Source organism: Scyliorhinus torazame, unplaced genomic scaffold (assembly GCF_047496885.1).
Source record: "Scyliorhinus torazame isolate Kashiwa2021f unplaced genomic scaffold, sScyTor2.1 scaffold_144, whole genome shotgun sequence".
NCBI classification, from domain to species: Eukaryota; Metazoa; Chordata; class Chondrichthyes; order Carcharhiniformes; family Scyliorhinidae; genus Scyliorhinus; species Scyliorhinus torazame.
The window spans coordinates 3,070-28,789 of NW_027307871.1; the positions used below are offsets into that span (position 1 = coordinate 3,070).

The window sequence follows — 25,720 nt, forward strand, 5'->3', positions numbered from 1 at the left end:
CGAAGAAGCTGTTGATTGATTTCCTGCTTTTCCTGCCTGCTTGCAGGCCGCTCCCTGCTTCCTGCGAGACGGCTGCGATCCTCCCGTTCCCGGTCCTTTGCTCTCCGGCTCGACTCTCCTCCCTTCCCCGCCGCGCCTCCTCACACCCGGCCACTGTTCCAGTTTGTGACTGACTCCGTTCTCCTCCATCTCCACCCTCGCCCCCTCAGCTTCACCGACCTCCTCCACCTGGCCCCCAGCCTCTCGCTCCTCCCCCGCCTCGTGCGAGGTCAGTCGGTCAGCCGCTCCGCCCTCAACTGGGACCTCGTCCCTCGAGTCGTCCACCTCCGCGCCTGAACTCCTGCCGCTTCCTTTTTGAGTGGGGAATGGATGAGGTTTGAACAAGTGGCGTGGGGGCAGAAAAATATCCGGTTATTTAACAAAACGAGATAAATCGTCACCAATATAGCAAGTGCGTTGGAAACTCAACTCCACATTCCCACCACTCCAGTTTCCTCGGTGCTGTCCTGGTCCACCCACGTTGACGCTACCACCAAGAAAGCACAACAGCGCCTATACTTCCTCAGGAAACTAAGGAAATTCGGCATGTCCACATTAACCCTTACCAACTTTTACAGATGCACCATAGAAAGCATCCTATCGGGCTGCATCACAGCCTGGTATGGCAACTGCTCGGCCCAGGACCGCAAGAAACTTCAGAGAGTCGTGAACATCGCCCAGTCCATCACACGGACCCGCCTCCCATCCATTGACTCCATCTACACCTCCCGCTGCCTGGGGAAAGCGGGCAGCATAATCAAAGACCCCTCCCACCCGGCTTACTCACCCTTCCAACTTCTTCATCGGCAGGAGATACAGAAGTCTGAGAACACGCACGAACAGACTCAAAAACAGCTTCTTCCCCGCTGTCACCAGACTCCTAAACGACCCTCGTATGACTGACCTCATTAACACTACACCCTGTATGCTTCACCTGATGCCGGTGTTGTGTAGTTACATTGTGGACCCTGTGTTGCTCTATTATGTATTTTATTTTCTTCCGTGTACGTAACAATCTGTTGAGCTGCTCGCAGAAAAATACTTTTAACTGGACCTCGGTACACGTGACAATAAACAAATCCAATCCGATCACGTTTCACCCCCTTGTTCGTCAAGAATCTCCCTGGTTCTGGTCTCTGCCCTCTCCGTCTCAAACACGACCCCCCCCCCCCCCACCCCCGGTTCTCGATTCTCCCACAAGAGGAAACATCCACCCCGCATCCACCCTGCCAATCCTCCCAGAACGTTAAAGCTTTCCATCTTTTCTTTGAAATTTAGAGCGTCCAATTATTTATTTCCAATTAAGAGGCTGTTTAGCACAGGGCTAAATCGCTGGCTTTGAAAGCAGACCAAGGCAGGCCAGCTGCACGGTTCGATTCCGTACCAGCCTCCCCGAACAGGCGCCGGAATGTGGCGACTAGGGGCTTTTCACAGTAACTTTGAAGCCCACTTGTGACAATAAGCGATTTTCATTTCATTTTCAAGAGGCAATTTAGGGCGACCACTCGACCTGCCCTGGACACGGGGGGAGCGACCCACGCAGACACAGGGGGAGCGACCCACGCAGACACGGGGGGAGCGACCCACGCAGACACGGGGGGAGCGACCCACGCACGCAGACACGGGGGGGGGGGGAGCGACCCACGCAGACACGGGGGGAGCGGCCCACGCAGACACGGCACCGTGAGAGCAGCAGTGTGGGACCATTCGGGGCTCTCTCAGATCGCGCAGTCAACACCCGCCCCCCCGCGCCAGGACACGTCACCTTCCAGCCTGGTCCGCTTGGCCGAGCTTTCGTCGCTGTGGTCAGCAACGTCCTCTCTCGGGTCCCCGCTGCCCGTCTTCATCGCCTGAAGCTTGCGTTTGGGGAGCTGCTTCCTGGCTGCGGAGGGGGAGAGGCACAGACAGTTAGCACCGCGCGGAGACCCCCGGACCGTCAGCACAGCGCCGAGACCCCCGGAGCGTCAGCACAGCGCCGAGACCCCCGGAGCGTCAGCACAGCGCCGAGACCCCCGGAGCGTCAGCACCGCGCGGGAGACCCCCGGAGCGTTAGCACCGCGCGGGAGACCCCCCGGAGCGTCAGCACAGCGCCGAGACCCCGGAGCGTCAGCACCGCGCGGAGACCCCCGGACCGTCAGCACAGCGCCGAGACCCCCGGAGCGTCAGCACAGCGCCGAGACCCCCGGAGCGTCAGCACAGCGCCGAGACCCCCGGAGCGTCAGCACCGCGCGGGAGACCCCCGGAGCGTTAGCACCGCGCGGGAGACCCCCGGAAGCGTCAGCACAGCGCCGAGACCCCCGGAGCGTCAGCACCGCGCGGAGACCCCCGGAGCGTCAGCACAGCGCCGAGACCCCCGGAGCGTCAGCACAGCGCGGAGACCCCCGGAGCGTCAGCACCGCGCGGGAGACCCCCGGAGCGTCAGCACCGCGCGGAGACCCCCGGAGCGTCAGCACCGCGCGGAGACCCCCGGAGCGTCAGCACAGCGCGGGAGACCCCCGGACCGTCAGCACAGCGCGGAGACCCCCGGAGCGTCAGCGCAGCGCCGAGACCCCCGGAGCGTCAGCACCGCGCGGGAGAGACCCCCGGAGCGTCAGCACAGCGCGGGAGAGACCCCCGGAGCGTCAGCACCGCGCGGAGACCCCCGGACCGTCAGCACCGCGCGGAGACCCCCGGAGCGTCAGCACAGCGCGGGAGACCCCCGGACCGTCAGCACAGCGCGGAGACCCCCGGAGCGTCAGCACAGCGCGGGAGAGACCCCCGGAGCGTCAGCACCGCGCGGAGACCCCCGGACCGTCAGCACCGCGCGGAGACCCCCGGACCGTCAGCACCGCGCGGGAGACCCCCGGACCGTCAGCACCGCGCGGAGACCCCACCGCGCGTAGACCCCCTGGACCGTCAGCACACCGCGCGGGAGACCCCCGGACCGTCAGCACCGCGCGGAGACCCCCGGACCGTCAGCACCGCGCGGGAGACCCCGCGGACCGTCAGCACCGCGCGGGAGACCCCCGGACCGTCAGCACAGCGCGGAGACCCCCGGAGCGTCAGCACCGCGCCGAGACCCCCGGAGCGTCAGCACAGCGCGGGAGACCCCCGGAGCGTCAGCACAGCGCCGAGACCCCCGGACCGTCAGCACCGCGCGGAGAGACCCCCGGACCGTCAGCACAGCGCGGGAGAGACCCGGACCGTCAGCACAGCGCGGGAGACCCCCGGACCGTCAGCACAGCGCGGGAGAGACCCCCGGACCGTCAGCACAGCGCGGGAGAGACCCCCGGAGCGTCAGCACAGCGCGGGAGAGACCCCGGAAGCGTCAGCACAGCGCGGGAGGACCCCCGGAGCGTCAGCACCGCGCGGGAGACCCCCGGACCGTCAGCAACCGCGCGGGACACCCCCGGACCGTCAGCACAGCGCGGGAGACCCCCGGAGCGTCAGCACAGACCAGCGCGGGGGAGACCCCCGGATCGTCAGCACAGCGCGGAGACCCCCGGAGCGTCAGCACAGCGCGGGAGAGACCCCCGGAGCGTCAGCACAGCGCGGGAGACCCCCGGAGCGTCAGCACCGCGCGGGAGACCCCCGGAGCGTCAGCACAGCGCGGGGGAGACCCCCGGATCGTCAGCACAGCGCGGAGACCCCCGGAGCGTCAGCACAGCGCGGCAGACCCCCGGACCGTCAGCACCGCGCGGGAGAGACCCCCGGACCGTCAGCACAGCGCCGAGACCCCCGGACCGTCAGCACAGCGCGGGAGAGACCCCCGGAGCGTCAGCACCGCGCGGGAGACCCCCGGAGCGTCAGCACAGCGCGGGAGACCCCCGGAGCGTCAGCACCGCGCGGGAGACCCCCGGAGCGTCAGCACCGCGCGGGAGACCCCCGGAGCGTCAGCACCGCGCGGGAGACCCCCGGAGCGTCAGCACCGCGCGGGAGACCCCCGGAGCGTCAGCACCGCGCGGGAGACCCCCGGAGCGTCAGCACCGCGCGGGAGAGACCCCCGGACCGTCAGCACAGCGCGGGAGAGACCCCCGGACCGTCAGCACAGCGCGGGAGAGACCCCCGGACCGTCAGCACAGCGCGGGAGAGACCCCCGGACCGTCAGCACAGCGCGGGAGAGACCCCCGGACCGTCAACACAGCGCCGAGACCCCCGGAGCGTCAGCACAGCGCGGGAGAGACCCCCGGACCGTCAGCACGGCGCGGGAGAGACCCCCGGACCGTCAGCACAGCGCGGGAGAGACCCGGACCGTCAGCACAGCGCGGGAGAGACCCCCGGACCGTCAGCACAGCGCGGGAGAGACCCCCGGACCGTCAGCACCGCGCGGGACACCCCCGGACCGTCAGCACAGCGCGGGAGACCCCCGGAGCGTCAGCACCGCGCGGGAGACCCCCGGAGCGTCAGCACCGCGCGGGAGACCCCCGGAGCGTCAGCACAGCGCCGAGACCCCCGGACCGTCAGCACAGCGCGGGGGAGAGACCCCCGGAGCGTCAGCACCGCGCGGGAGACCCCCGGACCGTCAGTACCGCGCGGGAGACCCCCGGAGCGTCAGCACAGCGCCGAGACCCCCGGACCGTCAGCACAGCGCGGAGACCCCCGGAGCGTCAGCACAGCGCGGGGGAGACACCCCCGGAGCGTCAGCACAGCGCCGAGACCCCCGGACCGTCAGCACAGCGCGGGGGAGACCCCCGGATCGTCAGCACAGCGCGGAGACCCCCGGAGCGTCAGCACCGCGCGGGAGACCCCCGGAGCGTCAGCACAGCGCGGGAGAGACCCCCGGAGCGTCAGCACAGCGCGGAGACCCCCGGACCGTCAGCACAGCGCGGGAGAGACCCCCGGAGCGTCAGCACAGCGCCGAGACCCCCGGACCGTCAGCACAGCGCGGGAGACCCCCGGACCGTCAGCACCGCGCGGGAGAGACCCCCGGACCGTCAGCACAGCGCGGGAGAGACCCCCGGAGCGTCAGCACCGCGCGGGAGAGACCCCCGGACCGTCAGCACAGCGCCGAGACCCCCGGACCGTCAGCACAGCGCGGGAGAGACCCCCGGACCGTCAGCACAGCGCGGGAGAGACCCCCGGAGCGTCAGCACCGCGCGGGAGAGACCCCCGGACCGTCAGCACAGCGCCGAGACCCCCGGACCGTCAGCACAGCGCGGGAGAGACCCCCGGACCGTCAGCACAGCGCGGGAGAGACCCCCGGAGCGTCAGCACCGCGCGGGAGACCCCCGGAGCGTCAGCACAGCGCGGGAGACCCCCGGAGCGTCAGCACAGCGCGGGAGACCCCCGGAGCGTCAGCACAGCGCGGGAGACCCCCGGACCGTCAGCACCGCGCGGGAGAGACCCCCGGACCGTCAGCACCGCGCGGGAGAGACCCCCGGACCGTCAGCACAGCGCGGAGACCCCCGGACCGTCAGCACAGCGCGGGAGACCCCCGGAGCGTCAGCACAGCGCGGGAGAGACCCCCGGACCGTCAGCACAGCGCGGAGACCCCCGGACCGTCAGCACCGCGCGCGGGAGACCCCCGGACCGTCAGCGCAGCGCGGGAGAGACCCCCGGACCGTCAGCACAGCGCGGGAGAGACCCCCGGAGCGTCAGCACCGCGCGGGAGAGACCCCCGGACCGTCAGCACAGCGCGGGAGAGACCCCCGGACCATCAGCACAGCGCGGGAGACCCCCGGAGCGTCAGCACCGCGCGGGAGAGACCCCCGGAGCGTCAGCACCGCGCGGGAGACCCCCGGAGCGTCAGCACAGCGCGGGAGAGACCCCCGGACCGTCAGCACAGCGCGGGAGAGACCCCCGGAGCGTCAGCACAGCGCGGAGACCCCCGGAGCGTCAGCACAGCGCGGGAGACCCCCGGACCGTCAGCACAGCGCGGGAGAGACCCCCGGACCGTCAGCACAGCGCGGGAGAGACCCCCGGACCGTCAGCACCGCGCGGGACACCCCCGGACCGTCAGCACAGCGCGGGAGACCCCCGGAGCGTCAGCACAGCGCGGGGGGAGAGACCCCCGGAGCGTCAGCACAGCACCGAGACCCCCGGACCGTCAGCACAGCGCGGGGGAGACCCCCGGATCGTCAGCACAGCGCGGAGACCCCCGGAGCGTCAGCACAGCGCGGGAGACCCCCGGACCGTCAGCACCGCGCGGGAGAGACCCCCGGACCGTCAGCACAGCGCCGAGACCCCCGGACCGTCAGCACAGCGCGGGAGAGACCCCCTGAGCGTCAGCACCGCGCGGGAGACCCCCGGAGCGTCAGCACAGCGCGGGAGACCCCCGGAGCGTCAGCACCGCGCGGGAGACCCCCGGAGCGTCAGCACCGCGCGGGAGACCCCCGGAGCGTCAGCACCGCGCGGGAGACCCCCGGAGCGTCAGCACCGCGCGGGAGACCCCCGGAGCGTCAGCACCGCGCGGGAGACCCCCGGAGCGTCAGCACCGCGCGGGAGAGACCCCCGGACCGTCAGCACAGCGCGGGAGAGACCCCCGGAGCGTCAGCACCGCGCGGGAGACCCCCGGAGCGTCAGCACCGCGCGGAGACCCCCGGAGCGTCAGCACCGCGCGGGAGACCCCCGGAGCGTCAGCACCGCGCGGGGGAGACCCCCGGACCGTCAGCACCGCGCGGGAGACCCCCGGAGCGTCAGCACAGCGCGGGAGAGACCCCCGGAGCGTCAGCACCGCGCGGGAGACCCCCGGAGCGTCAGCACAGCGCGGGAGAGACCCCCGGAGCGTCAGCACCGCGCGGGAGACCCCCGGAGCGTCAGCACAGCGCGGAGACCCCCGGAGCGTCAGCACAGCGCCGAGACCCCCGGAGCGTCAGCACAGCGCCGAGACCCCCGGAGCGTCAGCACCGCGCGGGGGACCCCCGGAGCGTCAGCACAGCGCGGGAGACCCCCGGAGCGTCAGCACAGCGCGGAGACCCCCGGAGCGTCAGCACCGCGCGGGAGACCCCCGGAGCGTCAGCACAGCGCGGGAGAGACCCCCGGACCGTCAGCACAGCGCGGGAGAGACCCCCGGACCGTCAGCACCGCGCGGGAGACCCCCGGACCGTCAGCACCGCGCGGAGACCCCCGGAGCGTCAGCACCGCGCGGGAGACCCCCGGACCGTCAGCACCGCGCGGGAGACCCCCGGACCGTCAGCACAGCGCGGGAGAGACCCCCGGACCGTCAGCACCGCGCGGGAGACCCCCGGAGCGTCAGCACAGCGCGGGAGACCCCCGGAGCGTCAGCACAGCGCGGAGACCCCCGGAGCGTCAGCACCGCGCGGGAGACCCCCGGAGCGTCAGCACAGCGCGGAGACCCCCGGAGCGTCAGCACAGCGCGGGAGACCCCCGGAGCGTCAGCACAGCGCGGGAGAGACCCCCGGAGCGTCAGCACCGCGCGGAGACCCCCGGAGCGTCAGCACAGCGCGGGGGAGACACCCCCGGAGCGTCAGCACAGCGCCGAGACCCCCGGACCGTCAGCACAGCGCGGGGGAGACCCCCGGATCGTCAGCACAGCGCGGAGACCCCCGGAGCGTCAGCACCGCGCGGGAGACCCCCGGAGCGTCAGCACAGCGCGGGAGAGACCCCCGGAGCGTCAGCACAGCGCGGGAGAGACCCCCGGAGCGTCAGCACAGCGCGGAGACCCCCGGACCGTCAGCACAGCGCGGGAGAGACCCCCGGAGCGTCAGCACAGCGCCGAGACCCCCGGACCGTCAGCACAGCGCGGGAGACCCCCGGACCGTCAGCACCGCGCGGGAGAGACCCCCGGACCGTCAGCACAGCGCGGGAGAGACCCCCGGAGCGTCAGCACCGCGCGGGAGAGACCCCCGGACCGTCAGCACAGCGCCGAGACCCCCGGACCGTCAGCACAGCGCGGGAGAGACCCCCGGACCGTCAGCACAGCGCGGGAGAGACCCCCGGAGCGTCAGCACCGCGCGGGAGAGACCCCCGGACCGTCAGCACAGCGCCGAGACCCCCGGACCGTCAGCACAGCGCGGGAGAGACCCCCGGACCGTCAGCACAGCGCGGGAGAGACCCCCGGAGCGTCAGCACCGCGCGGGAGACCCCCGGAGCGTCAGCACAGCGCGGGAGACCCCCGGAGCGTCAGCACAGCGCGGGAGACCCCCGGAGCGTCAGCACAGCGCGGGAGACCCCCGGAGCGTCAGCACAGCGCGGGAGACCCCCGGACCGTCAGCACAGCGCGGGAGACCCCCGGACCGTCAGCACAGCGCGGGAGACCCCCGGACCGTCAGCACCGCGCGGAGACCCCCGGACCGTCAGCACCGCGCGGGAGACCCCCGGACCGTCAGCACCGCGCGCGGGAGAGACCCCCGGAGCGTCAGCACCGCGCGGGAGAGACCCCCGGACCGTCAGCACCGCGCGGGAGAGACCCCCGGACCGTCAGCACCGCGCGGGAGACCCCCGGACCGTCAGCACCGCGCGGGAGACCCCCGGACCGTCAGCACCGCGCGCGGGAGAGACCCCCGGAGCGTCAGCACCGCGCGGGAGAGACCCCCGGACCGTCAGCACCGCGCGGAGACCCCCGGACCGTCAGCACCGCGCGGGAGAGACCCCCGGACCGTCAGCACAGCGCGGGAGAGACCCCCGGACCGTCAGCACAGCGCGGAGACCCCCGGACCGTCAGCACCGCGCGCGGGGAGACCCCCGGACCGTCAGCACAGCGCGGGAGAGACCCCCGGACCGTCAGCACAGCGCGGGAGAGACCCCCGGACCGTCAGCACAGCGCGGGAGAGACCCCCGGACCGTCAGCACAGCGCGGAGACCCCCGGAGCGTCAGCACAGCGCGGGAGACCCCCGGACCGTCAGCACCGCGCGGGAGAGACCCCCGGACCGTCAGCACAGCGCGGGAGAGACCCCCGGACCGTCAGCACAGCGCGGAGACCCCCGGACCGTCAGCACAGCGCGGGAGAGACCCCCGGACCGTCAGCACCGCGCGCGGGAGACCCCCGGACCGTCAGCACAGCGCGGGAGAGACCCCCGGACCGTCAGCACAGCGCGGGAGAGACCCCCGGAGCGTCAGCACCGCGCGGGAGAGACCCCCGGACCGTCAGCACAGCGCGGGAGAGACCCCCGGACCGTCAGCACAGCGCGGAGACCCCCGGAGCGTCAGCACAGCGCGGAGACCCCCGGAGCGTCAGCACAGCGCGGAGACCCCCGGACCGTCAGCACCGCGCCGAGACCCCCGGACCGTCAGCACAGCGCGGGAGACCCCCGGAGCGTCAGCACCGCGCGGGAGACCCCCGGAGCGTCAGCACAGCGCGGGAGAGACCCCCGGAGCGTCAGCACAGCGCGGGAGACCCCCGGAGCGTCAGCACCGCGCGGGAGAGACCCCCGGACCGTCAGCACAGCGCGGGAGAGACCCCCGGACCGTCAGCACAGCGCGGAGACCCCCGGACCGTCAGCACAGCGCGGGAGAGACCCCCGGACCGTCAGCACAGCGCGGAGACCCCCGGACCGTCAGCACCGCGCGCGGGAGACCCCCGGACCGTCAGCACAGCGCGGGAGAGACCCCCGGACCGTCAGCACAGCGCGGGAGAGACCCCCGGAGCGTCAGCACCGCGCGGGAGAGACCCCCGGACCGTCAGCACAGCGCGGGAGAGACCCCCGGACCATCAGCACAGCGCGGGAGACCCCCGGAGCGTCAGCACCGCGCGGGAGAGACCCCCGGAGCGTCAGCACAGCGCGGAGACCCCCGGACCGTCAGCACAGCGCGGGAGAGACCCCCGGACCGTCAGCACCGCGCGCGGGAGAGACCCCCGGACCGTCAGCACAGCGCGCGGGAGAGACCCCCGGACCGTCAGCACAGCGCGGAGACCCCCGGAGCGTCAGCACAGCGCCGAGACCCCCGGACCGTCAGCACAGCGCGGGAGACCCCCGGAGCGTCAGCACCGCGCGGGAGAGACCCCCGGAGCGTCAGCACCGCGCGGAGACCCCCGGAGCGTCAGCACAGCGCGGGAGAGACCCCCGGAGCGTCAGCACAGCGCGGGAGACCCCCGGAGCGTCAGCACCGCGCGGAGACCCCCGGACCGTCAGCACAGCGCCGAGACCCCCGGAGCGTCAGCACCGCGCGGAGACCCCCGGAGCGTCAGCACCGCGCGGGAGACCCCCGGACCGTCAGCACCGCGCGGGAGAGACCCCCGGACCGTCAGCACAGCGCGGGAGAGACCCCCGGACCGTCAGCACCGCGCGGGAGACCCCCGGAGCGTCAGCACCGCGCGGGAGAGACCCCCGGACCGTCAGCACAGCGCGGGAGAGACCCCCGGACCGTCAGCACAACGCGGGAGAGACCCCCGGACCGTCAGCACAGCGCGGGAGAGACCCCCGGAGCGTCAGCACCGCGCGGGAGACCCCCGGAGCGTCAGCACCGCGCGAGAGACCCCAGGACCGTCAGCACCGCGCGGAGACCCCCGGACCGTCAGCACCGCGCGGGAGAGACCCTCGGACCGTCAGCACCGCGCGGGAGAGACCCCCGGACCGTCAGCACAGCGCGGAGACCCCCGGAGCGTCAGCACAGCACGGGAGACCCCCGGAGCGTCAGCACCGCGCGGGAGACCCCCGGAGCGTCAGCACAGCGCGGGAGAGACCCCCGGACCGTCAGCACAGCGCGGGAGAGACCCCCGGAGCGTCAGCACAGCGCGGAGACCCCCGGAGCGTCAGCACAGCGCGGGAGACCCCCGGACCGTCAGCACAGCGCGGGAGAGACCCCCGGACCGTCAGCACAGCGCGGGAGAGACCCCCGGACCGTCAGCACCGCGCGGGACACCCCCGGACCGTCAGCACAGCGCGGGAGACCCCCGGAGCGTCAGCACAGCGCGGGGGAGAGACCCCCGGAGCGTCAGCACAGCACCGAGACCCCCGGACCGTCAGCACAGCGCGGGGGAGACCCCCGGATCGTCAGCACAGCGCGGAGACCCCCGGAGCGTCAGCACAGCGCGGGAGACCCCCGGACCGTCAGCACCGCGCGGGAGAGACCCCCGGACCGTCAGCACAGCGCCGAGACCCCCGGACCGTCAGCACAGCGCGGGAGAGACCCCCTGAGCGTCAGCACCGCGCGGGAGACCCCCGGAGCGTCAGCACCGCGCGGGAGACCCCCGGAGCGTCAGCACCGCGCGGGAGACCCCCGGAGCGTCAGCACCGCGCGGGAGACCCCCGGAGCGTCAGCACCGCGCGGGAGACCCCCGGAGCGTCAGCACCGCGCGGGAGACCCCCGGAGCGTCAGCACCGCGCGGGAGAGACCCCCGGACCGTCAGCACAGCGCGGGAGAGACCCCCGGACCGTCAGCACCGCGCGGGAGACCCCCGGAGCGTCAGCACCGCGCGGAGACCCCCGGAGCGTCAGCACCGCGCGGGAGACCCCCGGAGCGTCAGCACCGCGCGGGGGAGACCCCCGGACCGTCAGCACCGCGCGGGAGACCCCCGGAGCGTCAGCACAGCGCGGGAGAGACCCCCGGAGCGTCAGCACCGCGCGGGAGACCCCCGGAGCGTCAGCACAGCGCGGGAGAGACCCCCGGAGCGTCAGCACCGCGCGGGAGACCGCCGGAGCGTCAGCACAGCGCGGAGACCCCCGGAGCGTCAGCACAGCGCCGAGACCCCCGGAGCGTCAGCACAGCGCGGAGACCCCCGGAGCGTCAGCACAGCGCGGGAGAGACCCCCGGAGCGTCAGCACCGCGCGGGAGACCCCCGGAGCGTCAGCACAGCGCGGAGACCCCCGGAGCGTCAGCACCGCGCGGGGGACCCCCGGAGCGTCAGCACAGCGCGGGAGACCCCCGGAGCGTCAGCACAGCGCGGAGACCCCCGGAGCGTCAGCACCGCGCGGGAGACCCCCGGAGCGTCAGCACAGCGCGGGAGACCCCCGGAGCGTCAGCACAGCGCGGGAGAGACCCCCGGACCGTCAGCACAGCGCGGGAGAGACCCCCGGACCGTCAGCACCGCGCGGGAGACCCCCGGACCGTCAGCACCGCGCGGAGACCCCCGGAGCGTCAGCACCGCGCGGGAGACCCCCGGAGCGTCAGCACCGCGCGGAGACCCCCGGACCGTCAGCACCGCGCGGGAGACCCCCGGACCGTCAGCACAGCGCGGGAGAGACCCCCGGACCGTCAGCACCGCGCGGGAGACCCCCGGAGCGTCAGCACAGCGCGGGAGACCCCCGGAGCGTCAGCACAGCGCGGAGACCCCCGGAGCGTCAGCACCGCGCGGGAGACCCCCGGAGCGTCAGCACAGCGCGGAGACCCCCGGAGCGTCAGCACAGCGCGGGAGACCCCCGGAGCGTCAGCACAGCGCGGGAGAGACCCCCGGAGCGTCAGCACCGCGCGGAGACCCCCGGACCGTCAGCACAGCGCGGGGGAGACACCCCCGGAGCGTCAGCACAGCGCCGAGACCCCCGGACCGTCAGCACAGCGCGGGGGAGACCCCCGGATCGTCAGCACAGCGCGGAGACCCCCGGAGCGTCAGCACCGCGCGGGAGACCCCCGGAGCGTCAGCACAGCGCGGGAGAGACCCCCGGAGCGTCAGCACAGCGCGGAGACCCCCGGACCGTCAGCACAGCGCGGGAGAGACCCCCGGAGCGTCAGCACAGCGCCGAGACCCCCGGACCGTCAGCACAGCGCGGGAGACCCCCGGACCGTCAGCACCGCGCGGGAGAGACCCCCGGACCGTCAGCACAGCGCGGGAGAGACCCCCGGAGCGTCAGCACCGCGCGGGAGAGACCCCCGGACCGCCAGCACAGCGCCGAGACCCCCGGACCGTCAGCACAGCGCGGGAGAGACCCCCGGACCGTCAGCACCGCGCGGGAGACCCCCGGAGCGTCAGCACAGCGCGGGAGACCCCCGGAGCGTCAGCACAGCGCGGGAGACCCCCGGAGCGTCAGCACAGCGCGGGAGACCCCCGGAGCGTCAGCACAGCGCGGAGACCCCCGGACCGTCAGCACAGCGCGGGAGACCCCCGGACCGTCAGCACAGCGCGGGAGACCCCCGGACCGTCAGCACCGCGCGGAGACCCCCGGAGCGTCAGCACAGCGCGGGAGACCCCCGGAGCGTCAGCACCGCGCGGGAGAGACCCCCGGACCGTCAGCACAGCGCGGGAGAGACCCCCGGACCGTCAGCACAGCGCGGAGACCCCCGGACCGTCAGCACAGCGCGGGAGAGACCCCCGGACCGTCAGCACAGCGCGGAGACCCCCGGACCGTCAGCACCGCGCGCGGGAGACCCCCGGACCGTCAGCACAGCGCGGGAGAGACCCCCGGACCGTCAGCACAGCGCGGGAGAGACCCCCGGAGCGTCAGCACCGCGCGGGAGAGACCCCCGGACCGTCAGCACAGCGCGGGAGAGACCCCCGGACCATCAGCACAGCGCGGGAGACCCCCGGAGCGTCAGCACCGCGCGGGAGAGACCCCCGGACCGTCAGCACAGCGCCGAGACCCCCGGAGCGTCAGCACCGCGCGGAGACCCCCGGAGCGTCAGCACCGCGCGGGAGAGACCCCCGGACCGTCAGCACCGCGCGGGAGAGACCCCCGGACCGTCAGCACCGCGCGGGAGACCCCCGGAGCGTCAGCACAGCGCGGAGACCCCCGGAGCGTCAGCACAGCGCGGAGACCCCCGGAGCGTCAGCACAGCGCGGAGACCCCCGGACCGTCAGCACCGCGCCGAGACCCCCGGACCGTCAGCACAGCGCGGAGACCCCCGGAGCGTCAGCACCGCGCCGAGACCCCCGGACCGTCAGCACAGCGCGGAGACCCCCGGAGCGTCAGCACCGCGCGGGAGACCCCCGGACCGTCAGCACAGCGCGGAGACCCCCGGAGCGTCAGCACCGCGCGGGAGACCCCCGGAGCGTCAGCACCGCGCGGGAGACCCCCGGAGCGTCAGCACAGCGCGGGAGAGACCCCCGGAGCGTCAGCACAGCGCGGAGACCCCCGGAGCGTCAGCACCGCGCGGGAGAGATCCCCGGAGCGTCAGCACCGCGCGGGAGAGACCCCCGGAGCGTCAGCACAGCGCGGGAGAGACCCCCGGAGCGTCAGCACCGCGCGGGAGACCCCCGGAGCGTCAGCACCGCGCGGAGACCCCCGGACCGTCAGCACAGCGCCGAGACCCCCGGAGCGTCAGCACCGCGCGGAGACCCCCGGAGCGTCAGCACCGCGCGGGAGACCCCCGGACCGTCAGCACCGCGCGGGAGAGACCCCCGGACCGTCAGCACAGCGCGGGAGAGACCCCCGGACCGTCAGCACCGCGCGGGAGACCCCCGGAGCGTCAGCACCGCGCGGGAGAGACCCCCGGACCGTCAGCACAGCGCGGGAGAGACCCCCGGACCGTCAGCACAGCGCGGAGACCCCCGGACCGTCAGCACCGCGCGGAGACCCCCGGAGCGTCAGCACCGCGCGGAGACCCCCGGAGCGTCAGCACCGCGCGGGAGACCCCCGGACCGTCAGCACCGCGCGGGAGACCCCCGGAGCGTCAGCACCGCGCGGGAGACCCCCGGACCGTCAGCACAGCGCGGGAGACCCCCGGAGCGTCAGCACAGCGCGGAGACCCCCGGAGCGTCAGCACAGCGCGGAGACCCCCGGAGCGTCAGCACAGCGCGGGAGAGACCCCCGGAGCGTCAGCACCGCGCGGAGACCCCCGGAGCGTCAGCACAGCGCGGGGGAGACACCCCCGGAGCGTCAGCACAGCGCCGAGACCCCCGGACCGTCAGCACAGCGCGGGGGAGACCCCCGGATCGTCAGCACAGCGCGGAGACCCCCGGAGCGTCAGCACCGCGCGGGAGACCCCCGGAGCGTCAGCACAGCGCGGGAGAGACCCCCGGAGCGTCAGCACAGCGCGGAGACCCCCGGACCGTCAGCACAGCGCGGGAGAGACCCCCGGAGCGTCAGCACAGCGCCGAGACCCCCGGACCGTCAGCACAGCGCGGGAGACCCCCGGACCGTCAGCACCGCGCGGGAGAGACCCCCGGACCGTCAGCACAGCGCGGGAGAGACCCCCGGAGCGTCAGCACCGCGCGGGAGAGACCCCCGGACCGTCAGCACAGCGCCGAGACCCCCGGACCGTCAGCACAGCGCGGGAGAGACCCCCGGACCGTCAGCACCGCGCGGGAGAGACCCCCGGAGCGTCAGCACAGCGCGGAGACCCCCGGAGCGTCAGCACCGCGCGGGAGACCCCCGGACCGTCAGCACCGCGCCGAGACCCCCGGAGCGTCAGCACCGCGCGGGAGAGACCCCCGGAGCGTCAGCACAGCGCGCGGGAGAGACCCCCGGACCGTCAGCACCGCGCGGGACACCCCCGGAGCGTCAGCACAGCGCGGGAGAGACCCCCGGAGCGTCAGCACAGCGCGGGAGACCCCCGGAGCGTCAGCACAGCGCGGAGACCCCCGGACCGTCAGCACAGCGCGGGAGACCCCCGGAGCGTCAGCACAGCGCGGAGACCCCCGGAGCGTCAGCACCGCGCGGGAGACCCCCGGAGCGTCAGCACCGCGCGGGAGACCCCCGGAGCGTCAGCACAGCGCGGGAGACCCCCGGAGCGTCAGCACCGCGCGGAGACGGGAATGCAGGGCGGGCACGCCCGTGCACGCGGGAGGCAGACGCGGGAACGCAGGGCGCGCACGCCAGTGCACGCGGGAGGCAGACGCGGGAACGCAGGGCGGGCACGCCCGTGCACGCGGGAGGCAGACACGGGAACGCAGGGCGGGCACGCCCGTGCACGCGGGAGGCAGATGCGGGAACGCAGGGCGGGCACGCCCGTGCACGCGGGAGGCACAGACGCGGGAACGCAGGGCGGGCACGCCCGTGCACGCGGGAGGCAGACGCGGGAACGCAGGGCGGGCACGCCCGTGCACGCGGGAGGCAGACGCGGGAACGCAGGGCGGGCACGCCCGTGCACGCGGGAGGCAGACGCGGGAACGCAGGGCGGGCACGCCCGTGCACGCGGGAGGCAGACGCGGGAACGCGGGGCGGACACGCCCGTGCACGCGGGAGGCAGACACGGGAACGCAGGGCGGGCACGCCCGTGCACTCGGGAGGCAGACGCGGGAACGCAGGGCGGGCACGCCCGTGCACGCGGGAGGCAGACACGGGAACGCAGGGCGGACACGCCCGTGCACGCGGGAGGCAGACACGGGAACGCAGGGTGGGCACGCCCGTGCACGCGGGAGGCAGACGCGGGAACGCAGGGCGGGCACGCCCGTGCACGCGGGAGGCACAGACGCGGGAACGCAGGGCGGGCACGCCCGTGCACGCGGGAGGCACAGACGCGGGAACGCAGGGCGGGCACGCCCGTGCACGCGGGAGGCACAGACGCGGGAACGCAGGGCGGACACGCCCGTGCACGCGGGAGGCAGACGCGGGAACGCAGGGCGGGCATGCCCGTGCACGCGGGAGGCAGACGCGGGAACGCAGGGCGCGCACGCCAGTGCACGCGGGAGGCAGACGCGGGAATGCAGGGCGCGCACGCCCGTGCACGCGGGAGGCAGACACGGGAACGCAAGGCGGGCACGCCCGTGCACGCGGGAGGCAGACGCGGGAACGCAAGGCACACCCGTGCACGCGGGAGGCAGACGCGGGAACGCAGGGCGGGCACGCCCGTGCACGTGGGAGGCAGACGCGGGAACGCAGGGCGCGCACGCCTGTGCACGCGGGAGGCAGACGCGGGAATGCAGGGCGGGCACGCCCGTGCACGCGGGAGGCACAGACGCGGGAACGCAGGGCGGACACGCCCGTGCACGCGGGAGGCAGACGCGGGAACGCGGGGCGGGCACGCCCGTGCACGCGGGAGGCAGACACGGGAACGCAGGGCGGGCACGCCCGTGCACGCGGGAGGCAGACGCGGGAACGCAGGGCGGGCACGCCCGTGCACGCGGGAGGCAGACACGGGAACGCAGGGCGGGCACGCCCGTGCACGCGGGAGGCAGATGCGGGAACGCAGGGCGGGCACGCCCGTGCACGCGGGAGGCACAGACGCGGGAACGCAGGGCGGGCACGCCCGTGCACGCGGGAGGCAGACGCGGGAACGCAGGGCGGGCACGCCCGTGCACGCGGGAGGCAGACGCGGGAACGCAGGGCGGGCACGCCCGTGCACGCGGGAGGCAGACGCGAGAACGCAGGGCGGGCACGCCCGTGCACGCGGGAGGCAGACGCGGGAACGCAGGGCGGGCACGCCCGTGCACGCGGGAGGCAGACACGGGAACGCAGGGCGGACACGCCCGTGCACGCGGGAGGCAGACACGGGAACGCAGGGCGGGCACGCCCGTGCACGCGGGAGGCAGACGCGGGAACGCAGGGCGGGCACGCCCGTGCACGCGGGAGGCAGACGCAGGAACGCAGGGCGGGCACGCCCGTGCACGCGGGAGGCAGACGCGGGAACGCAGGGCGGGCACGCCCGTGCACGCGGGAGGCACAGACACGGGAACGCAGGGTGGGCACGCCCGTGCACGCGGGCTACATTACCTGTGCGCCTCCTCGGTATACCAGCAGGATTCTCGAGACCGGAATCAGACATCGTCGGACTTCCCTCAGTCTGCTGCGCCTCCGGGGACACTGCGCTGGGCGACTGGAAGCACAAACGTGGCAATGAGACGGAGGGTCAGCAGCGGATTGGTGCAAATTCACAGATCCGTCTGTCAACCTGACCCCGGAGACACTGCCCCCCCCCCCAACTGGCGTATCCCCCCCCCCCCCCAACTGGCGTATCCCCCCCCCCCCCCCAATCTCTCCTCCCCCCGCCCCCCGGAATAAAAGTAACATCGATCCCTCAAAGTTGCCACCCAGGTTGATAGGGTTGTTAAGAAGGCGCACGGTGTGTGTCTTTCATTAACAGGGGGATTGAGTTTAAGAGCCGCGAGGTTTAGCTGCAGCTTTATAAAACCCTGGTCAGACCACACTTGGGATATTGTGTCCAGTTCAGGTCACCTCATTATAGGAAGGATGTGGATGCTTTGGAGAGGGTACAGAGGAGGTTTGCTGCCTGGACTGGAGGGCATGTCTTACGAAGAAAGTAAGAAGTCTGACAACACCAGGTTAAAGTCCAACAGGTTTGTTTCGATGTCACTAGCTTTCGGAGCGCTGCTCCTTCCTCAGGTGAATGAAGAGGTTCCAGAAACATTTATATAGACAGATTCAAAGATGCCAAACAATGCTAGGAATGCGAGCATTAGCAGGTGATTAAATCTTTACAGATCCAGAGATGGGGTAACCCCAGGTAACGCAACCCTGCCATGGCAATCTCTGCAAGACGTGCCCGATCATCGACATGGATACCACCATTACACGTGAGAACACCACCCACCAGGTACGCGGTACACACTCGTGCGACCCGGCCAACGTTGTCTACCTCATACGCTGCAGGAAAGGATGTCCCGAAGCGCGGTACATTGGCGAGACCATGCAGACGCTGCGACAACGGACATCGCGCGACAATCACCAGGCAGGAATGTTCCCTTCCAGTCGGGGAACACTTCAGCAGTCAAGGGGATTCAGCCTCTGATCTCCGGGTAAGCGTTCTCCAAGGCGGCCTCCAGGACCCGCGACAACGCAGAATCGCCGAGCAGAAACTTACAGCCAAGTTCCGCGCACGCGAGTGCGGCCTCAACCGGGACCTGGGATTCATGTCGCATTACATTCATCCCCCACCGTCTGGCCTGCGAAATCCTACCAACTGTCCTGGCTTGGTACAATTCACACCTCTTTAACCTGGGGTTACCCCATCTCTGGATCTGTAAAGATTTAATCACCTGCTGACGCTCGCATTCCTAGCATTGTTTGGCGTCTTTGAATCTGTCTATATATATGTTTCTGGAACCTCTTCATTCACCTGAGGAAGGAGCAGCGCTCCGAAAGCTAGTGACATCGAAACAAACCTGTTGGACTGTAACCTGGTGTTGTAAGACTTCGTACTGTGCCGACACTGGAGCGAAGAAGGAAGCGAGGTGACTTGATGGAGGTGTACAAGTTGACGAGAGGCACGGATAGAGTGGACAGCCAGAGACTTTTCCCCAGGGCGGAAATGGCTGTCACGAGGGGGACATCATTTGAAGGCGATTGGAGGAAGGTATAGGGGAGATGTCAGAGGTTCTTTACACAGAGAGTGGTGGGTGTGTGGAATGCACTGCCAGCAGAGGTGGTGGAGTCAGAGTCATTCGGGACATTTAAGCGACTCTTAGACAGACACATGGACAGCAGTAAATTGAAGGGATGTAGGTTACCACGGTAGCACAGTGGTTAGCACTGTGGCTTCACAGCTCCAGGGCCCCAGGTTTGATTCCCCGCTGGGTCACTGTCTGTGCGGAGTCTGCACATCCTCCCCGTGTGTGCGTGGGTTTCCTCCGGGTGCTCCGGTTTCCTCCCACAGTCCAAAGACTTGCGGGTTCAGGTGGATTGGCCGTGATAAATTGTCCAAAAAAGATTAGGAGCGGTTATTGGGCTACGGGGATAGGTTGGAAGTGAGGGCTTAAGTGCGTCGGTGCAGACTCGATGGGCCGAATGGCCTCCTTCTGCACTGTGTGTTCTATAAGTTAGTACAGTACGAAGTCTTACAACACCAGGTTAAAGTCCAACAGGTTTGTTTCGATGTCACTGGCTGTCGGAGCGCTGCTCCTTCCTCAGGTGTTAAATTAAGTTAATCTTAGATTAGGATAAATGGTCAGCACAGCATCGTGGGCGGAAGGGCCTGTGTTGGACTGTTCTAGGTTCTGACCCCCCCACCCCCCCGTCTCCCCAGACGCCCCCTGCGACAAACAATCTCCCACCCCCGCCAAACAGACACAAAACCACCCTGACCGTCCCAGGGCGGCAGTGGGCACGAGGGGGAAGAGTGAAGGATACGAACTCACATCTCCAGGTTCCGGGGGGTTCGCCTCCGGCACGCGGGGCGTCTCCGTCACCTCCGCGCCCTCTCCCTCCATCTCCTCGTTTTCCCTCACTTCCTCCTCGTCACTGCTGTCCAACGCCCGGCGGGCCTTCTTGCTCGGTCGTCTCAGAGCCGTGACCCCCTCCTTCGGTCTGACACGGGCCTTCTTGGGCTTCGCTGGCGACTCCGGAGACCTGAGCAGCGGATTGGGGAAAGTCAAGGCAGCGGGAAACAGCGGGGGCTGGCAAACACTGCACCCCCCTCGTGACACCAGCTGGACACGTACCGGACAGGGACTGCACGGTGTTAGATACAGAGTAAAGCTCCCTCTACACTGTCCCCATCAAACACTCCCAGGACAGGTACAGCACGGGGTTAGATACAGAGTAAAGCTCCCTCTACACTGTCTCCATCAAACACTCCCAGGACAGGTTCAGCACGGAGTTAGATGCAGAGTAAAGCTCCCTCTACACTGTCCCAATCAAACACTCCCAGGACAGGTACAGCACGGGGTGAGATACAGAGTAAAGCACCCTCTGCACTGTCCCCATCAAACACTCCCAGGACAGGTACAGCACGGGGTTAGATACAGAGTAAAGCTCCCTCTACACTGTCCCCATCAAACACTCCCAGCACAGGTACAGCACGGGGTTCGATACAGAGTAAAGCTCCCTCTACACTGTCCCCATCAAACACTGCCAGGACAGGTACAGCACGGGGTTAGATACAGAGTAAAGCTCCCTCTACACTGTCCCCATCAAACACTCCCAGCACAGGTACAGCACGGGGTTAGATACAGAGTAAAGCTCCCTCGACACTGTCCCCATCAAACACTCGCAGGACAGGTACAGCACGGGGTTAGATACAGAGTAAAGCTCCCTCTACACTGTCCCCATCAAACACTCCCAGGGCAGGTACAGCACGGGGTTAGATACAGAGTAAAGCTCCCTCTACACTGTCCCCATCAAACACTCCCAGGACAGGTACAGCACGGGGTTAGATACAGAGTAAAGCTCCCCCTACACTGTCCCCATCGAACACTCCCAGGACAGGTACAGCACGGGTTTAGATACAGAGTAAAGCTCCCTCGACACTGTCCCCATCAAACACTCCCAGGACAGGTACAGCACGGGGTTAGATACAGAGTAAAGCTCCCTCTACACTGTCCCCATCAAACACTCCCAGGACAGGTACAGCACGGGGTTAGATACAGAGTAAAGCTCCCTCTACACTGTCCCCATCAAACGCTCCCAGGACAGGCACAGCACGGGGTTAGATACAGAGTAAAGCTCCCTCTACACTGTCCCCATCAAACACTCGCAGGACAGGTACAGCACGGGGTTAGATACAGAGTAAAGCTCCCTCTACACTGTCCCCATCAAACACTCCCAGGACAGGTACAGCACGGAGTTAGATACAGAGTAAAGCTCCCTCTACACTGTCCCCATCAAACACTCCCAGGACAGGTACAGCACGGGGTTAGATACAGAGTAAAGCTCCCTCGACACTGTCCCCATCAAACACTCCCAGGACAGGTACAGCACAGGGTTAGATGCAGAGTAAAGCTCCCTCTACACTGTCCCCATCAAACACTCCCAGGACAGGTACAGCACGGGGTTAGATACAGAGTAAAGCTCCCTCTACACTGTCCCCATCAAACACTCCCAGGACAGGTACAGCACGGGGTTAGATACAGAGTAAAGCTCCCTCTACACTGTCCCCATCAAACGCTCCCAGGACAGGTACAGCACGGGGTTAGATACAGAGTAAAGCTCCCTCTGCACTGTCCCCATCAAACACTCCCAGGACAGGTACAGCACGGGGTTTGATACAGAGTAAAGCTCCCTCGACACTGTCCCCATCAAACACTCCCAGGACAGGTACAGCACAGGGTTAGATACAGAGTAAAGCTCCCCCTACACTGTCCCCATCGAACACTCCCAGGACAGGTACAGCACGGGTTTAGATACAGAGTAAAGCTCCCTCGACACTGTCCCCATCAAACACTCCCAGGACAGGTACAGCACGGGGTTAGATACAGAGTAAAGCTCCCTCTACACTGTCCCCATCAAACACTCCCAGGACAGGTACAGCACGGGGTTAGATACAGAGTAAAGCTCCCTCTACACTGTCCCCATCAAACGCTCCCAGGACAGGCACAGCACGGGGTTAGATACAGAGTAAAGCTCCCTCTACACTGTCCCCATCAAACACTCGCAGGACAGGTACAGCACGGGGTTAGATACAGAGTAAAGCTCCCTCTACACTGTCCCCATCAAACACTCCCAGGACAGGTACAGCACGGAGTTAGATACAGAGTAAAGCTCCCTCTACACTGTCCCCATCAAACACTCCCAGGACAGGTACAGCACGGGGTTAGATACAGAGTAAAGCTCCCTCGACACTGTCCCCATCAAACACTCCCAGGACAGGTACAGCACAGGGTTAGATGCAGAGTAAAGCTCCCTCTACACTGTCCCCATCAAACACTCCCAGGACAGGTACAGCACGGGGTTAGATACAGAGTAAAGCTCCCTCTACACTGTCCCCATCAAACGCTCCCAGGACAGGTACAGCACGGGGTTAGATACAGAGTAAAGCTCCCTCTACACTGTCCCCATCAAACACTCCCAGGACAGGTACAGCACGGGGTTTGATACAGAGTAAAGCTCCCTCGACACTGTCCCCATCAAACACTCCCAGGACAGGTACAGCACGGGGTTAGATACAGAGTAAAGCTCCCTCTACACTGTCCCCATCAAACGCTCCCAGGACAGGTACAGCACGGGGTTAGATACAGAGTAAAGCTCCCTCTACACTGTCCCCATCAAACACTCCCAGGACAGGTACAGCACGGGGTTAGATACAGAGTAAAGCTCCCTCTACACTGTCCCCATCAAACACTCCCAGGACAGGTACAGCACGGGGTTAGATACAGAGTAAAGCTCCCTCTACACTGTCCCCATCAAACACTCCCAGGACAGGTACAGCACGGGGTTAGATACAGAGTAAAGCTCCCTCTACACTGTCCCCATCAAACACTCTCAGGACAGGTACAGCACGGGGTTAGATACAGAGTAAAGCTGCCGCTACACTGTCCCCATCAAACACTCCCAGGACAGGTACAGCACGGGGTTAGATACAGAGTAAAGCTCCCTCTACACTGTCCCCATCAAACACTCCCAGGACAGGTACAGCACGGGGTTAGATACAGAGTAAAGCTCCCTCTACACTGTCCCCATCAAACACTCCCAGGACAGGTACAGCACGGGGTTAGATACAGAGTAAAGCTCCCTCTACACTGTCCCCATCAAACACTCCCAGGACAGGTACAGCACGGGGTTAGATACAGAGTAAAGCTCCCTCTACACTGTCCCCATCAAACACTCCCAGGACAGGTACAGCACGGGGTTAGATACAGAGTAAAGCTCCCTCTACACTGTCCCCATCAAACACTCCCAGGACAGGTACAGCACGGGGTTAGATACAGAGTAAAGCTCCCTCTACACTGTCCCCATCAAACACTCCCAGGACAGGTACAGCACGGGGTTAGATACAGAGTAAAGCTCCCTCTACACTGTCCCCATCAAACACTCCCAGGACAGGTACAGCACGGGGTTAGATACAGAGTAAAGCTCCCTCTACACTGTCCCCATCAAACACTCCCAGGACAGGTACAGCACGGGGTTAGATACAGAGTAAAGCTCCCTCTACACTGTCCCCATCAAACACTCCCAGGACAGGTGCAGCACGGGGTTAGATACAGAGTAAAGCTCCCTCTACACTGTCCCCATCAAACACACCCAGGACAGGTACAGCACGGGGTTAGATACAGAGTAAAGCTCCCTCTACACTGTCCCCATCAAACACTCCCAGGACAGGCACAGCACGGGGTTAGATACAGAGTAAAGCTCCCGCTACACTGTCCCCATCAAACACTCCCAGGACAGGTACAGCACGGGGTTAGATACAGAGTAAAGCTCCCTCTACACTGTCCCCATCAAACACTCCCAGGACAGGTACAGCACGGGGTTAGATACAGAGTAAAGCTCCCTCTACACTGTCCCCATCAAACACTCCCAGGACAGGTACAGCACGGGGTTAGATACAGAGTAAAGCTCCCTCTACACTGTCCCCATCAAACACTCCCAGGACAGGTACAGCACAGGGTTAGATACAGAGTAAAGCTCCCTCTGCACTGTCCCCATCAAACACTCCCAGGACAGGTACAGCACGGGGTTAGATACAGAGTAAAGCTCCCTCGACACTGTCCCCATCAAACACTCCCAGGACAGGTATCGCACGGGGTTAGATACAGAGTAAAGCTCCCTCTGCACTGTCCCCATCAAACACTCCCAGGACAGGTACAGCACGGTGTTCGATACAGAGTAAAGCTCCCTCTACACTGTCCCCATCAAACACTCCCAGGACAGGTACAGCACGGGGTTAGATACAGAGTAAAGCTCCCTCTACACAGTCCCCATCAAACACTCCCAGGACAGGTACAGCACGGGGTTAGATACAGAGTAAAGCTCACTCTACACTGTCCCCATCAATCACTCCCAGGACAGGTACAGCACGGGGTTAGATACAGAGTAAAGCTCCCTCTACACTGTCCCCATCAAACACTCCCAGGACAGGTACAGCACGGGGTTAGATACAGAGTAAAGCTCCCTCTACACTGTCCCCATCAAACACTCCCAGGACAGGTACAGGATTCGGGTTAACCCGAACCCTAACTCTACCACCACCCCTCAGACCGTCCCCCCACCCACACTCACCCTCTGGGCGGAAGCTGACGGGAGACATCGGGCTCCTCAATCTCCTCCTTGGCGATCTTTGTCTTCGCTGCTTTTAGCGGCTGAAAGAACGATCTGTGAGAGGGGAGAAGTCAGTTTGGATCGCACCATCCCCCCCGTCCCCCCGGGGTCACACTCCCCCCCCCCCCGGGGGTCCACACTCCCCCCCCCCCCGGGGGTCCACACTCCCCCCCCCCCGGGGTCCACACTCTCTCCCCCCCCCGGGGGTCACTCTCTCTCCCCCCCCCCCCCCCCCGGGGGTCACTCTCTCTCCCCCCCCGGGGGTCACTCTCTCTCTCCCCCCCCCCCCCCCCCCCCGGGGTCACTCTCTCCCCCCCCCCCCCCGGGGGTCACTCTCTCTCCCCCCCCCCCCCCCGGGGGTCACTCTCTCTCCCCCCCGGGGGTCACTCTCTCTCTCCCCCCCCCCCCCCCCCCCGGGGTCACTCTCTCCCCCCCCCCCCCCCGGGGGTCACTCTCTCTCCCCCCCCCCCCCCCGGGGTCACTCTCTCTCCCCCCCCCCCCCCCCCCCCGGGGTCACTCTCTCCCCCCCCCCCCCCGGGGGTCACTCTCTCTCCCCCCCCCCCCCCCGGGGTCACTCTCTCTCCCCCCCCCCCCCCCGGGGTCACTCTCTCTCCCCCCCCCCCCCCCCGGGGTCACTCTCTCTCCCCCCCCCCCCCCCCGGGGTCACTCTCTCTCCCCCCCCCCCCCCCCGGGGTCACTCTCTCTCCCCCCCCCCCCCCCCCGGGGTCACTCTCTCTCCCCCCCCCCCCCCCCCGGGGTCACTCTCTCTCCCCCCCCCCCCCCCCCGGGGTCACTCTCTCCCCCCCCCCCCCCCCCCGGGGGTCACTCTCCTCCCCCCCCCCCCCCCGGGGTCACTCTCTCCCCCCCCCCCCCCCCCGGGGGTCACACTCTCCCCCCCCCGGGGTCACACTCCCCCCCCCCCCCCCCCCCCCGGGTCACACACATGATGCTGGGCTGCATGTTGACGGTCGGTTCTCTCTGTCTTTCCCGCGCAGCCCGCTTCCGCGCCAAAACACCACTTCCGGTCCGCACGCTCCGCCCCTTCCGCCCTCCACATCCG

At 68.6% G+C, this 25,720-nt stretch overlaps 1 protein-coding gene across 1 annotated transcript; it reads right to left on the minus strand.

The window, feature by feature from the left end:
• On the minus strand, window positions 1-25,720 carry LOC140405603 (uncharacterized; the record flags this gene model as incomplete). Its single annotated transcript, XM_072494153.1, has 6 exons — window positions 25,604-25,720; window positions 24,622-24,714; window positions 19,824-20,034; window positions 17,443-17,545; window positions 1,805-1,921; window positions 1-350 (listed from the first exon to the last, which is right to left on the minus strand). Coding segments are annotated over exons 1-6 (891 nt in total), but the record flags the coding sequence as incomplete, so codon positions are not given.